At 38.9% G+C, this 17,262-nt stretch overlaps 1 protein-coding gene across 8 annotated transcripts in view; it reads right to left on the bottom strand.

Moving 5' to 3' along the window:
- Positions 1-17,262, bottom strand: part of FNDC3B (fibronectin type III domain containing 3B) — a 340,205-nt gene that overhangs the window by 146,760 nt on the left and 176,183 nt on the right. For all 8 annotated transcript variants that reach the window (XM_059687039.1, XM_059687047.1, XM_059687040.1 and 5 more), the window contains one exon: positions 9,699-9,775. In XM_059687039.1, the coding sequence (XP_059543022.1) occupies positions 9,699-9,775 (77 nt within the window). The remainder of the gene's footprint in view (positions 1-9,698; positions 9,776-17,262) is intronic.

Genomic DNA, 17,262 nt, shown 5'->3' with positions numbered 1-17,262 from the left:
CCAAATGAGTCTGTGAAGGTCAGGCTCAAGCTCCATTCCTAACTGCTGCGAACATACTTGAAGTGGGCTCCTAGGCCATTCGGGGAAGGAAAAGCTATCAGCTGAAACTGAGCACACAACAAAAGGCTGGGCAATGCAAACAGCTGCATGGACCCGTGGGCAGGCAGAGTCCAGGCTTCTCCCAGCCCCACTGGTGCTCACCCCTCCATCAGCATCTGGGTCCTGCAGTGTGAATTACAGATCTCTCAAGGGCACCTGTGCACACAGGCGGCTTTCAAGAAAGGATGGCTAAGTGAACAAATGAATGAAAAAGCAAACAACAACAAATAAATTTATCTTCTTAGATTTGATGTCTATCTACCAAGAGCTATTTAACATATTCATTATCAAAATTTCCCCCCATAACTCAGGTAAATATCTGACATACTTCTCCAAAATTTCAAATAATCTAAACCTAGTTACCTGCAGATGTGTCATGCCTGACTTGTATTTTAAATGTTTTAAATATTAAGTATCATTTAATATTACTATTTAAATTATTTTAATATTTTATTTCACAAGAAAGACGCTGGGGGGAAAAAAGACACTGAAAACCAGGAGTACAAAGGTGTTAGTTCTCACTTTTCCTCTCTTTGTACAACCCTTCACTCTGCATTTTCTAATCCAGGGTGGGGCAAAAGTAGGTTTATAGTTATTCATATGGAAAATAATACAACAATAAATTATAAATAATAACCTGTGTTTCACATACAACTGTAAACTCACTTTTGCCTCACCCTGAACAGTGAACAATATAATAGAGGAAAAGCAAATTAATTGTTCATGGAGAGTAGAAATTTGAAACATGAGGATGTTATCTTCCCTGGCCCATCCCCTTTTCGTTACTATGGAAAATACTCCCACCACCATCACATAAGCACCATTAGGAGAAGCGAAATTGGAATAAAAAGAGCATTCAAAGAGCAACCAGAGTTAGAGAGAAGCAAGTGATCCTTCTATTTTACTGATGAAGTTAATTGACTTAAAAATGGTGGACGAATTGAATGTCTTTCCAAATCTGACTTTTCTGTCCTTTCAAATTGCATGCTTACATCTGTGGATGAAAATACCAAACATATATCTCAATGTCATTTTCTCTTCATATCTGTAATGGCTAACACTGATGAAATAATATTCCAATGTTTCATTATCATTAATGTCCTGAGACAATAAACCCTTTAGGCTTAAGACCAGTTCCTTTTGCCATACAACATGGTATTTTTGTAGCCAAATGGAAAAATACATTATTGTTGATATTTCTAGGTTTCTAAAAGTTCTTTACATAATATAAAGGATTAGTCTGTAGAGCATTTACAGATTGAGAATAGATATCAATTTTAAAAATTTTATTTTTAAATTAAGAATTTTTTTTAAATTCTGAATTCCTTTTCTCAAACAGTTCTTGCCAATGGTTAATCAAAAAAATTCATCTGCTATGTAGGTAACCAAGCCTATGGTTTTAAATAACAAGGTGATTCATGACTAAACAAAAATTCCCCCCAAATTTTACCTACACACTCATCTATATCTAAAAATCTTAAATTTTCTATGGTGCTTAATTTTTAACTCTCATGCCAATTCCAGGAAATGGCTAAAGAATAAACTGAGGGGGGATGGTTAGATCCAGATAACAAATCCAAGCCAGACTGCTGTACAGGGATCACAAGCTGGAGGCACTGATACGGCCCTTACTGATAGGCTTGCTCGGGAGGCGACTGTATAAGGGGATACCCCCATAAATGGCAATCCCCCCTCTGTTTCCTTTATATGTGCCAACACTTTCATATACACAGAAACAAGCTAAGCTACTTACACTTACGGGAATCTATAATCTGGAAAAAGGAGAGCAACTAGGGCATATATAAATTAAAAATCTTTTAGTACATTACTGGACCACTTGTCTTTTTCCAGATGGCTACCCAATTATTTAAAACTAAACCCACTGAGGTCTGGAGAGGATGATGGAAACAAGTATATCCTCTGTGGTATCTCTTTAATCCAACTACTTCAGGTGATGCTATAGGTGAGGGGACAGTGGCAGCAATTTATTAAGACCTTCCAAACTAAGAAAGAAGCCAGGCAAGGTTAAGAGACACAGCTTACAAACAGCTGTCATAGCACACCCCAGCTACCCCAACTTGAGGATACCATGGGAAGGGAGAGACCGCTGTTTTAAACAGAACTGAGCTCCTTAAGACACTGCTGAGTCAAGCAGCTCCTCTCCCAAGCAGAAATACAGCACTGGGCAGAGGCCAAAGGAAAATGGCAAACTGATAAACTTGGTGTAACAATTAAAGCCATAACAACAACTCCTGTGGTTTGTATATCATGTAATCTATATCTATATCTATATCTATATCTATATCTATATCTATATCTATATCTATATCTATCTATCTATCTATCTATCTATCTATCTATCTATCTATCTATCTAAGTAATATGCAAATGAGGTTCGGACTCCCTAATGGTCATGACCAGCTCAAAGGAGGGGCCGGGCGCAGCTCCAAGCCTGAGAGAACAACACGTAGGTGCGGCCCCAAGCCTGAGAGATCAACACAGAGGGGCGCCTGCTCCAAGCCTCCGATGTGGCTGGGGGCAGGCCTTCAGCGGACACACATACATACACACACACACACACACACACACACACACACACAGGGTGCCTGCTCTGAGCCCCTGTGGCCAGAGTGCAGACATCCCCTGAGGGCTCCTAGACTGTGAGAGGGGGCAGGCTGGTCTGAGGGACCCCCAACCCCCAGTGCACGAATTTCGTGCACTAGGCCTCTACTAGTTTATAAAATGCTTGGCACATAACTTAATGCATAACGCTCAGATCTTCTAACATGGGTGACATCATAGTCCTAAATTCTAGATGAAGAATTTTAGGATCAATTAAGTAACTGAGTAACCTAAGGTCAGCTAAGTATCAGATTTTATTGTATCTCACCAACCTAAGTAAAAAAAAGAAGCCCATTTAGCCCAGCTGGTGTTGCTCAGTGGTTGAGCATCGACCTATGAATCAGGAGGTCACGGTTGGATTCCCGGTGAGGGCACATGCCCAGATTGTGGGCTAAATCCCCAGTGTGTGTGTGTGGGGGGCGGGGGGGAGAGGGGCGTGCAGGAGGCAGCCAATCAGAGATTCTCTCATCATTGATGTTTCTATCTCTCTCTCTCTCTCTTCTCTGAAATCAATAAAAATATTTTTTAAAATTAAAAAAAAAGTAGCACATTTGAAGATCGAAAATCAAACCTAATTTTCCTCATTATCTGTGTGGCACATAAGAATACCAGACAGGTGAGAAGTTACCTCCACAGAGTTTCAGGCAATAAAATGGGCCAATTATTACAGACCAAATGGAAATGCTGTTTTAAAGAACACACTGTCAGAAAACAAACAGTAAGTAAAGATCTGATGGTTTGCTTTATGAAGATATTGATAAAGCTATCACTAGGAGGAACCTGTGGGTAGTAACTGTTTCTGTACTCCGGCACCTCGACACGATCAGCACAGAAGAGATGGCCAATCGGAGGTGATTTCAGTCCAGCTTCTCAAGCACCCTCACATAGAAACATAAGTAGATTGTTCTTGATCCTATCTATGAATTTTATATTTTACATTTAAAAATGTTTCACCAGTCTTCCAATGGGTTCCATAGGCCAAGAAAGGATCAAGAATTCATGCTGACACCCTGACTGGTTTGGCTCAGTGGATAGAGTGTCGGTCTGCGGACGCAAGGGTCCCAGGTTCGATTCTGGTCAAGGGCATGTACCTTGGTTGCAGACACATCCCCAGTAGGGGGTGTGCAAGAGGCAGCTGATTGATGTTTCTCTCTCATCAATGTTTCTAACTCTCTATCCCTCTCCCTTCCTCTCTGTAAAAAAATCAATAAAATATATATTTTTTTTAAAAAGAATTCATGCTGATGATAGTCGGATCATATTTATCACATAGTAAAGTAAGTGATGGGTTCTAAAGAATGTGTAGAAAGATAAAATCCACTTAGCCTTCATAAAGTTTTGTACGCAATAGGTTAGGCAAAGGTGTTTTTCTATGAAAAGTTGTTTCATAGGACAAATATGTTACTAATTTAAAAAGGCAGACTATACTAACTGTGCAATAAAATCAAATATTATGGGCACAATTTAATCCTAACTAATGATTCAGAAGTCATTTCTAGATGCGATACTGTCTCAATGTTATTTTGAAAGTCAACTATCACTTTTCCAAGTGAAGAATAGCATTGCAGTGGATAGAATGCCAAATACCAAAGGAATGTGTTGTACTACACTGTTGGTAACGGTTGCTTATGGAAACTTATGTTCTGACTTGGTCTCTTTTTTAAGGGATAATAGAGGAGAATTATCTAATTTTAGATTAGACATCCTCCAACCCTTTCCTTTCTGCTCCTCCCTCCACAAGATAACAATGACTCCAGCCAGCCAGTAACATTTTGATAATTGCCTATTATGTGCTGCGCACCTTTAAAGAAACTGGAGATCCAGTGATGAACAGAACACTTAGGATCCCTGACCTTGTGGAACTTAAATGCTAAAAGGGAGGGAGACCAACAATGATCAAGTAAGCAAAGAAGTGAAACACCACCCAAGTAAATAACTTAACAATATTCCTAAAAATTACACGGGAGTTGAATGCAGAGACCCACCTGGGCTCATGTTTCCTCCCACTAATCTTGTGTTCTATTAAACCACAATGCCAAGATCTCAGAAACAAACAAACAACAACAAAAAGAAATCCAAGAGAAAATGCAGTACAGGGAAACAGAGAGAAAGCTCAGAAAGGAAAGGTGTACAGTGCCTTGAGGGGAGGTACGTCCTAGGTACATTCTTTAATTTAGCAATGCCTAATCTGTCTGTAATTATTGCTTGGGTAAAATAAGCCATCTAATGAAAACTAAAGTACCTGAAAATCTGATGACAATGAAAACTAGAACAGAATAGACACATAAATCCGCTGCTCTTTCCACAGCTCCCAACCTCCATGCATACACTCTGTTCATTCAGGAACACTTTCCCAACTTCCTATAGAAAAATCAATTCCTCCAAAGGATGAGCAAGAGATTCTAATTCTCTTTATTGTTTGATGCCAAATGGATCTGACTCTCAGTCTGTCAGGGCACAGGGTAATCCCCCATGCTCCCTTCTGCTCAACATTAAAGAAGAAACACAGCATCAGTTTAACCATAGTTGTAATGACTACAGGGAAGTAGCTGAGGCTAATATGTAAGGCTCCTTCCCCATTGGGCCAGGTCTTTAAAAAATCCTCATTGGAGAATAACCAACCATACCAAAATTTAAATACATTTTAAAATATTCATGTCTCTCCCTGGTCAAGGGAAATTGAATATATATAATTGCAACAGGTGTTTACCCATTTGCTAATCCCCAAAACAAAGGAATGAGGTTAAGTTACATACTCTGCTATGACAACAAAAATACTTATTTCAACTACTATTCAGTTTTTAGTTAACATCAATTAATCTGGATTTTTTTAAAAAGAGAGAGGTTTCCCAAATGATAGCACATTAACTTAGATATTTCACTTTTTCTTTTCATATGCTTTCTTAATCTTTGGGTCTACATGAAGTTTTTCCTGTAACATTTGAAAAATGTTTCATAAATTACTATGGAAGGATGGAAAATAAAACTCAAGGCATCTGCTTAAGAAATTTTTATGTATAAATTATTCAGAGTGTTAATAATGAGGTTAAAAATTGAGAAGAACCATGGCCAGTATACAATGAAAGGAAAAAATTGCTTCATAATGTGTGATCTCATATGTATTTAGAAAGGCAAACTGCCAGTTTCATTGAAATTGTTCTAACAGTCGTCTTCATTTTAATAGCTACCACTTATTGAATGCCCACTGTTATGTGAGGTGTGGACTACATTTTCGCTTAATTCTTACCTCTACCGGATCAGGTAGGTATTCACGTATGTGGTGAAAGAATTTGTAACAGTTACATGGGAAGTAATTTTGGTGGAATTTGAAGGCAGGCCTCTTCAGTTAATGTCCATGTTCTTCCCAACTACAGTATTCACCCTGTTTTCTCCCATAGTTAACCCTAATCACACTCACAAATGTTTATACATGATGGAAAAGGTGATGAGTGTGACAGGACTAACTGCCTTCTTACTTAAATCCACTTTCTCATAGTTAAAAGAAAAAGTATCCTATATTTTCTCTTAAGCTGGAAAGATCACGTTATTTTTTTTCCTCAAACCTTCCCCAGCATCCCACCGAAAAGCACAAAACACATTTACACTACAGTACACAAAAACCTACTATATCAGAGGCTGCTGAGTTGAAATGACAAGATTCCACTACTCTCCTACCTAAGTCCACACTATCTTTAAGGTCCATGGTTCAGCCCTTCTCAGCCTAAGAAAACAAAGATTATTATGTTAACTGCACCTCAGAGCAGACCACAGCTGTCTGTCTCCTCAACTCCTGGTGTTTTTCTTACTATATGATAATCTCTGCACATTACTGGCATTTATCTTTTGTCAAATTTATTTGATCAAATTTATGAATTTATCTTGAGAGTTGTTTCAGCTACTTAATTATGTAATGCATCGATTTTTTCCATTGACTCACAGTTCAGAGTCAATGTTACTAATGTAAGATTTTTAATCATTCACTTGCCTCCCTCATCAATCCTATCCTATATAATAAAAGGCTAATATGCAAATTGTCCCCAAGAGCGGGAGTTCGACTGACAGGGAGTTAGACATGCGCTGACCACTAGGGGGTGGTGCGGAACATGGCAGGCATTGGCAACGCAGCGCTGCCAGCCCCAATGGGCCCTGACGAGAGTGAGACCATGGCAGGATGGTGGAGCAGGTGAGCAGGCGGCATCAGGCCAAGGCAGGTGCAAAGAAAGGCCCCAGCTGGCAGCAGCTAGGGACCCTACCTGTGAACAAATTTTGTGCACTAGGCCTCTAGTATAATAAAATCCTAATATGCAAATTGTCCCCTCTACTGGGAGTTCGACCGTTTGCTATGATGTGCGCTGACCACCAGAGGACAGCACAGAACATGGCAGGCGTTGGCCACACAGCACTGGCAGTGGGTGGCAGTGAAGATGCTGCAGGACCCGACGAGAGCAGGACCGGGGTGGGATGGTGGAGCAGGTGCATGCCACTGGTCACCGTGTGGGGGCCAATCACCCTGCTGATCTGCTTGCCCTGCCGCCGCTGGGCTCCCAGGTGCTGAGGGAGCTGGGCAGGGGCCCAATGCCCCACCGATCCAATCGCAGGGTGACCAGCAGCTGCAGCGGGCGGTGGGGCCTCCGCCCTGCTCCTTTAGCACCTGGGAGCCAGGAGGTGGCAGGGCAATAGGTGGGGTGATCAGGCCCCACAGGCAGTGACCAGCAGCAGCAGCAGTGGGGGCAGATGGCCGGGGAAGGGAGAGAGTACCCGGCCAGCAGCCGGCAGCCACTAGAGATCCTACCAGTGCATGAATTGCGTGCACTGGGCCTCTAGTCTATACTAATAAAAGGGTAACATGCTAATTAGACCAGATGTCTTCTGGACATCCTTCTGGATGTCCTTCCAGACAAAGCCACAGTGGTGGGGGCTGAGGCAGATATAGGTAGGGCAATCAGGCTGGCAGGGGAGAGCAGTTACGGGTGATCAGGCCGGCAGGGGACAGAAGTTAGGGGAGATCAGGTAGGGGGCAGAGTGGTTAGGGGCGATCAGGCAGGCAGGCAGGTGAGCGGTTAGGAGCCAGTGGTCCCAGATTCCAAGAGGGATGTCTGACTGACAGTTTAGGACATCCCCGGCAGGGGTCCAGGATAGGAGAGGGTGCAGGCCAGGATGAGGGACCCCCACAACCCCATGCATGAATTTTGTGCACTGGGCCTTTAGTTTTCTTATAATAATGGACAATCTCATACGTGAGAAGCTGGTGTTAGTCCTGGAGAAAGATTCATGAGTAGACACACTCCACACACCCACACTCACATTGTCAGAAAGTAATGTAATAGAAAGCAAATACATCCATCAAGACAGGCTCTGTGGCTGACTTCAAGATCACATCAGAGTGGGAAAGAGGTTGGTAAAATCAGAAATGTGTGGGTTGCAATTCTGGTTCCAGTCTGAGCCTCAGCTTCCTTATATGTAAATGACAGTAACACCACTGGCAAGAAAAAGTACACTGTGGCTTTTCTCTACCAGAATGTTTAACTTTTAAGTGGCATTCCATAAATGGACCTTTAACATAAAAGGAGGTGTTTTTCTGCCATCTCAATGGTGAGAACTGTACTATGTTCAATGGAATGAAACACTTCCTCAAAATAAATGAGGAGCCATAATGGCATCCTGCATTCCTTGTTCTTTTCTGTTAATTGACTGGCAACGTGGATGTGATCCATCATCACATGTCCTGCTGGAAGGGACTGCTCTGCACCCTTTTCTCCCTCCAGTGACTTATTTACAAAGACTTGTGTAAAACAAGCCATTTATTTAAAACAGGGGAAGGACTAGCCAACATTCTGGTGACTCAAAACAAAACAAAACAAAACAAAACAAAGATGCCAAATTGGCTCACGTGAAAGTAAGGATGGAAAAAATGATACTATAGTGGCTGCACTATGACTTAGATGGTAAAGAAATGGGTAAGTTTTAAATCAGAGAAGGATAAAATTGCTTTGATTCCTGCCTGCACATCAGCAATTTTTCTATTGTAGCTGCCATTTTTTTTTATCCTAGCAAATCATTAAAAACTTAAAATGACAGATTTTTTTAAACGACTATAAAAACAGAGGAGGAATAGAAAGAAAAAAATTTGGAGGGATATAATCCAAAAAATGCTAACACAATGATTATTCTCTTCTGTGGGTAGTAAAATTACAAATATTTTTATTCTTTTCTGATTTTTTTTCCCAATGAGTATAGGATGTTCTTACAAGAAGGGGAAAAAAAGAACAAAAAAGGCAAAGGAGGAAAACAGGAATTTTCTGGTTAGGAATTTGGAAAGGAAGATGTGCAGGGACAAAGGAAGACATTCATATTGTGCTGAGCCTAGGACCACAGTTAAAGTATATACAGATATCCACATTCCAAGCACACACAACATTTAAAACCTTATCCTGGTACAGGAGTATAACTTTTTCCTTTAACAATTTGTTAATCTTTTAATATACCTTTTACTTTTTAAATTGCTAGTGGCTATTTTATTTAAAAGAAAACACAAAATTTTAGAGATATGTAAGTACAAACAGCCAAGTTCTCATATCATACTCAGTAATGCACCAAACCCAAGATGTACTGCATTGTGTAGAAATGAGACTCCTAGAAGAGAGGACAGGCCCTACTTATACTAACAATGTCTCCTTTGATATTTTTACTGATTAGTCTCTAATTCAGTAGACTCTATGAAGAAATCACAATCATTGGTCAAGCGTGACACCCATCTTGGCCAAGGGCAGCCTAGCCGCCCAGCTGTGTTTTCCTCCCTCTAACTCTGGCCTGTTAAGCAGCGAGACTTGGGAAGGGCTGCCTGGTACCACAAAAACAACAACTCTGGCATCATCTGAACTAAATTAATCTTGGAATACGATTTCAAGCCTCCACATGTTTTCTCTTGGCACAATGACAGTGCCCATAGTGAGTGGAGAAGTCCATCAACTGGTTACCTGTGAGATATAACCTGGAGGCACATGGATAGGAGGAATGGATCCATTGGGTGACATCATTGGAACTTCAGCAGGTCCTAAAAGAAGCAAGAGCAAGATATTAACAGTTGAAAAACATACAGTACTCAAAATAATCATTGATATTTTAAAAATATTATCAAAACTAAAGAGAATCACTTGGACTATTTTCTCTTCAATAATTGTTACACTGTGCCTTAGACATGAAATTATGGATGAAAAGAAATTCTCCAGTTATATAAGTCAAGGGGGGGGGGGAGAGCAAAACTATGAGCATCTTTATAAATATTTAATGATTCCCAAATCCTCAAGGATGCTTAGTTAAGAGTAGCCTAACAAAGTGGGGCAAAAAGTTTCTTTTTATTTGTCTTTAAAAGAATGTATTAATAACATTCAAAATACAAAATTGATTTACATTAAACAAATTAATTTTAAATGGTTTATCTCCTCTGGTTTAAAAAGCCCCAATGAATGCAGGTTCATAATTTTCATTTCAAATTATTATTTTCAGTAAGTTATTGTAACATTAATTTTCATTTGACATTAATTTTCAAAGAGAAGAAACCAAAAACACTTCAAGCTAACTGAATTTGGTATGCCTCTTATGTTCTAAGGCAGAGGGAAAAAAGATCACATTTTAAAACTAGGTACTATTAGAAATACGCATGACAAGTTTACTTGGGGTTGTTTCAAAGTAAAACATTCAAATAACAACAGGTTAGTTTCAAATTCATCAAAAGTTAATTACTGGTCTAATACAAACAATGATCAGCAAGGTAAGACTCACCTAAAATACAGTTTGAGTTAATATTTAATTACAAAGAAACCATAATATTTGTCATAACATCAAAAATCAACTTCTGACACCCTACCCAAGATCCCGTGATTACATGGTTTCCCTAGATGTGCAGGAACACCACCACTGGTTTTTAGGTTGGTAGTTGGCTCCCCTATTTAACACACACTGCTCAAATGTCAATCCACACTGTGGGGTTTTAAAAATTAAATTTATTTTGGTGACATTGGTTAATATAATTATATAGGTTTCAGGTGTACATTTCCATGATACATAATCTATACACTGCATTGTGTGCCCACCACCCAAATCATCTTCTATCATCATATGTTTACCTTCCCTCCCCCACCTCCCTCCCACATGTTTCTAGTCTGAGATGCGACTTCCTGGCTCCAAGTGCCCTGTGTTGTTTATTTTCTCTCTCCCAAAGAGTGTTGTGCTGCCGGCAATGAAAATTATTGAACTGTAACAAAAACCAAGAAAAATACAACACTTTTCTTGGCAAAAGAAAATAGATCCTGCCACCCAATGCTGCATTTACATGTAAGCATAATGCACCCCTCACCGCACAGTATAACTCAATGTTCTAACTACTTCATAGGAGAGGACCAGTTGGGGATATAGAGGGACAGGGATGTTGGGGTACCCATCCACAGGTCTACAAGTAGAGGGATAAAAACAGAGTAGAGCAGAAAAGACGCTGATATCCATATCATCTGACCAGAGTTCACACTGCAACTTCATGGACAATACACCAAAGCACTGAACTATCTGATAATCTCTAAACACATACAAAACCACAGTGGACTCTCTCAGGCTAACGAATTGATGATTATTTAAAGCAAAAGACAATGTCATAATTGAATGAGCCTATTCTATCTTAAAGTATGATTTCAATTATTACATATACTAATCACTGAAGGTACTTTCCAAATCTATCTTTCTCATTAGTTTTAGCATTTTTGCCATAGTCATCAAGACATTTCGGTATGTACTAAATACTTTTATTTGGATTGCCTCACTTAAGAACCACAGACAACTATTTCAGCCTTAGCCTGAGCAGTATCTATGAAATCCAAGGGTCTCTGCCTGGTTTCATTCCCAGCTCACTAGTCACACTGGTTATGTGACCTTGAACAATTCACTTTTGGAGCCTCACTGCTCAACAGGTATAAATGAGAACAACTCCTACCTGATACATTGGGTTTAAAGATTAAATTCAATAATGTATGCAAAAATGCTTAGTAGTACATAGCACAAAAATCACTCATCAAAATGTTAGCAATTTTTAGGTTTTTAAAATTTTTATTTATAAGTTTTTGTTTTTCAGTTTACTTTTTTGTTAACATTATAAGTACTGATTTACTTTAAATGTCCTTATAAACACGTAAAATCAGCAACTACACTTTATACAATATTGCCTTAAGAGGCTAACCTTGTACATCAAACAAATATCAAATACTTCACAGCACATATGTGAACAGAAATGCTACCACCTCAGTATTGTTTTTAAATCACCAAAATGTATACCAGGCACAGTCTCTTAACCCAAGACATGACCCCTAAAACTGTTAAAGTCATTTGTGTAAATTACTTTAAAGAATGTAGGACAAGTGAGTGATTTACAGCCAGAAAATGTTTTCTTCCCAGTCTTGATTTCAAAAGTAGCCAAATGACTTTAACATGCTTGCCCATCCCCTTCCTCTTGTCACTGTCATCAAACCCTTACAAAAAGCACTGCAAAGCATACAGTAATGACTTCCGAAACTCAACTGTGCCTTTGGAACCCCAAGGTTCCTCTTTTTTCTGAAATAAAATAAACCATTGCATTCACAAGCATTCTGGAGATTAAAAACTAGCAATGAATGAATGAATGAATGAATGAATGAATGAATGAATGTCTGGTATGTGAAAAGTTATTGTCTCTCTAAACACTTGTTTCTCATCAATCAATGAGTTACTGCCTCTGTGCAAACCTGTGTCTGAGAACCTCCTGACATTATTATAACCCTTACCTGCCTAATTAAAACACAAACTTCTCTCCCTAAACTTTTAGGAATATTAGGTTCCTTTTGACTTTTTTAATCAATACCCTCATGACAAAGAGGACTTAAAAGCATATAGCCCTTAGGATATGGTGAAAATGGTTCTCTCCTTATTCAACCCCACCAACACTGGCTATACTAGTATTTGGGATAAGGAATAACTTGGGGGAGTATTATCACACAGTATTTTCAAACAAATCAACTTCCTCTGACTACACTGGGAAATCACTGAACTATTAAACTTTTTAAAAATAATATTTAAATCTCTTAAGGTATCTGGAATCCCCTTTGATTAAACACTCTCGTTATATACAGGCAGGTCTATACAGAAATATGTACACATACATTAAATAATCTGAAAATGAAAGTAAGCAAACATACACTTCCAAAATACTGTCAGTGAGATTTTTTTTGAGAAGCTAATTCAGACGTTCAGCTAGAGACCACATGAACTCTTCCAAAGACAGATGAAAAATATCTCATGCAGTTTCTAGAACTGAAACTAAAGTGTTTGCTAAGAGCCAAGTAACTCCATAAAAAAAAAAAATGCCTTGGGAATGTTGATCAATTTCAGGTTTTAGGCTGTGACTTCAACAGTTAAGAATTCTTTTTGCACTCAACAAGATGTGAGACACAAACAAGCACTATGATTGGTTTATCGTAATTAAAAATTAAACTGCAATAGGCATGGTATAACATCTTAAAAGTCTGATAGAATTTTTAATGAATTGGTATTTAATTTACTTATACCATAATCATTCAATCAACAGTAATTCATGCAATGATCTTATGACTTAATTCTCACATCAAAGAGACTGAAGGTAAGTCCAGCAAATGGTATTTTTAGGACCACACATGCACATGAAAAGTCCCCAAGACCCTGTCAAGACTGTGAGGCCACTCTGCTCCCTTCTGTCCTTCTTCCCTGCTGCCAGGGATCCCCCAGAGCTCACACATTTATAAAGCTCTTGCTCTGATGCTATATTCAAAATATTCACCGACTCTGGGACCAGAGGTAACTGGATTAACTCATGGTGAATGTACAAATGAAGTTTAGAAATCTGAAAGTGGTGATAATTGAGAATCCAGGGTATAAATTATCACCTAAACCAGCCTTAGAAATAGCTATAAATAATTATACCACAATTTCAGAAATGTTTAATTGGTGTTTTTATAAGCTAAGTATTCACCAATAAGTGAACAAGCAGTGAATAAAGAGAAATGTATTACTGTACCTGTCTATAAACTGATACTTGTGTGTTCAATGGTCATTTTCAACAACAGCCCTTGGTAGCAAAAGATCACATTCTTTTTTTTCTTTCTTTTTTTAATTTTTTTTTATTTTATTGTTTTATTGCTTAAAGTATTACAAAGGGTATTACATATGTGTCCTTTTTTTTCCCCACCCTTGACAATCCCCTGGTCTCCCCTACCTCCCAGTGTCTTATGTCCATTGGTTATGCTTATATGCATGCATACAAGTCCTTCAGTTGAAAAAGATCACATTCTTATCCTATTAATTTAAATACCATGTTCACAAAGACTGTAAATGAACTGAGATCACACTAATGGGAAAAATAAAGCAAAAGCAAAATAATGATGTGATAAAATCCAATAAACCCTATAAAAGTGACCCTCAAGTCTGTCTAAATAGCCAAAGAAGAGAAATTCTTGCTGGCAATAGTCATAAGGATAAGGCCACAGCGAGTGGGTAAGTAAATAATTATGGTGAAAGTAATTATCAGGACTAAAGATCTGAATAAAAGTGCACTTGTGCTGTTTGCCATGGGTCTAAATCTGAATATAAAAGGTCTTCTGATCAATTCTGTGACTGTCTAATAATCAATCTCTAATTATGGTGACTCAAGACACACAGCTAAGCCAAGAGATGACGTAGGCACTTTGGGGAACATTGACTTTTTTAAAAAATTATTTAACACTAACTAATCCCACAAGAGAAGTAAAAGAAATACAAAGTAATAAAGTACAGGTCCTAACCTCAAAGAATCTTAAACTCTAGTACAGTGGTTCTTAAACTTTACTGAGCATCAGCTTTACCCAGAGGGTTTCTTAAAATCCAGATTGCTGTGTTCCCCTTCCCATAGTTCCAGGATCAGAGGGCCTGGGATGAACCCCCAAAGTTAGCATCCTATATTATAAAGTGGCAATATGCAAATTGACTGTCATGCTGTCACAAGATGGCGGTGCCCACAGTGAGGGTGGGGCCGGCTGCACTGCATGCCTGCCGCTGGGGTCCCGTCAGCCCCGGGCCTCCTGCACCCCCCACTGACAGGCTCAGGCAAGCCTTGGATGGTGGTTGCCCAGACGCCCCAGGGCCAGCCCGAGGCGCAGGCAAGCCTCGGATGGCGGCTGCTGAGCTGCTCAGGGTAGGCCCCAGGCTCAAGTAACGAGGACCAGCTGAGGCTTGTGCTGCTGGCAGTGGCAGCAGCAGAGGTGTGATGGGGGTGTTGCCTTCCCCTGATCGCCGGGTCGCCTCCCACCGCTGAGGGCTCCTAGACTGTGAGAGGGGGCAGGCCAGGCTGAGGGACTCCCCCATCCAGCGCATGAATTTTCATGCACCGGGCCTCTGTTTCTAATAAGTTCTCAGGTGATATAGCTGCTGCTGTCCAGGAGCCACATTTCTGATAATTCCTTAGGTAAGTGATTTTCAAACTTTTTCATCTCATGGCACATATAAACTAATTACTAAAATTCTACAGCACACCAAAAAATATATTTTTTGCCAATCTGACAAAAAACATAGGTATAATTTTTATTATTCACACCAAACAGCTATTGTTGTATTGGTTGTTGTCATTTTTAAAGTTTTTTTAAATTCATTTTTCTTTTGAGAGAGTGAGAGGCAGAGAGCGTTGGGGGAGGGGGGGCAAATATGGGAGGCAACCAATGGATGTTTCTCTCTCACATCCATGTCCGTCTGTCTCTCTCTCTCCCCACTCCCTCTCTAAAATCAATAAACATATCCTTGCGAGTGGATAAAAAAAGAAAATAAAAGACCTAAATAAATGGAAATAACCAAATGAAGACATGGAATGAATGAGAGACTTAATATTGCTAAGCTGGCAATACTACTTACTCAAAGCAATATAGTCAATGTAATTTCTATCAAAATCCCAATGGCCATTTTGCAGAAACAGAAAAGTCAATCTGCAAATCATAAAAAAAAAAAATAATAATAAACTGAACTTCATAAAAGTTAAAAACTTTTGTGCATCAAAGGACATTATTAACAAAGCTAATAGACAAGCTACAGATTGTGAAAAAAAAATTTACAAATCTTATATCTGATAAGAGACCTGTACCTCAAATATATAAAGTATTCTCACAAATCAGCAAACACACACACACACACACACACACACACAAAACAACAACAACAGCCCAATTTAAAAATAGGCAAGGGCTTGAATAGATATTTCACAAAAGAAGATATATAAATAGCCAACAGCACATAAAAAGATGCTCAACATCACTAATCATTAGGGAAATGCAAATCAAAACCACAATGAGGTACCACTTCACACTTGCCTATTGTGGCTATTTTCAGAAAAATAAAAACTGTTGATGAAGATGTGGAAAAATTGGAACTTGTACAATTGCTGGTAGAAATGGCACAGCTGCTATGGAAAATAATTTGGCACTTTTTCAAAAAGTTGAACATAAATTTACCACATGACCCATCAATACCACTCCTAGGTATACACACCCATGAGAATCAAATACTGGAACTCAAACACACATATGCACACACATGTTCACAGCAGTTATGTTCACAATAGCCAAAAGGTAGAAACAGCCAAAATGCCCATTAGGGATGAATAGATACATAAAATGTGATATAATACAAACAATGGCCTATTGCTTGGCCATAAAAAGAAAGTACTGATATATGCTACTATGTGGATAAAACTTGAAAACATTATGCCAAGTAAAAGAAGCCAGACACAAAAGGTCACATATTTTGTGATTCCAGTTATTTGAAATGTCCAGAATAAATAAATCAATAGAGACAGAACTCATGTCGTTTCCAAGGGCTGAGGGGTAAGAGGGATTTGGGGAGCAAGTGCCTAAAGGGTGCAGGGTTTCCTGTTGGGGTGATGAAAATGTTTTAGAATGTTGTGTGCATTGTATATCAATAAAAATATTTTTTAAAAAGATGATGAACACATAACCAAAGAAATGGAAGATAATAAAACTGGGGTTACTAGTAAACTACCAAAAAGAAAATGAGTATAAATCTCCCAGAGTACATCTTCATTCCATATACATTCATATTTGAGATGATGCTATTTTTAGACACAGTGTTATGCAAAGACCAGTAAGATGCATTCTCTATCCTCAAAGGACTGGTAGTCTAATTATGGAGATACAGACATGGAAAACAAATAGATATAAGCAGGCACTGCAGGCACTATCTAAATTTAGCAAGATTTTAAAAGATTATCATCTTGTGAACCCATCAGTAATTGCAGAAATGAGCAGTTAAAAGGTCCTAAAGATTTAGCAGTAGCCTCACTGCTTTACAAATAAAGAAACTGAGGCCCAGAAGCAAACTGACCAGCAGGCAGGTGATGGAACAACAGAGTCTAGTAGTCAGTTCTTCTGGTTTCTAGCTCAAAGTTTCTCATTTTACTTTTTACCTGGAGTAAGATGTGTTGTTTCTTAAAATGCTGCTGCAAAGTCA

The sequence above is a fragment of the Myotis daubentonii genome, chromosome 3, assembly GCF_963259705.1.
Source record: "Myotis daubentonii chromosome 3, mMyoDau2.1, whole genome shotgun sequence".
In the NCBI taxonomy this organism is placed as follows: Eukaryota; Metazoa; Chordata; class Mammalia; order Chiroptera; family Vespertilionidae; genus Myotis; species Myotis daubentonii.
Note: the sequence above shows the minus strand (reverse complement) of the source record. Positions and strands in the feature narration are given on the sequence as shown.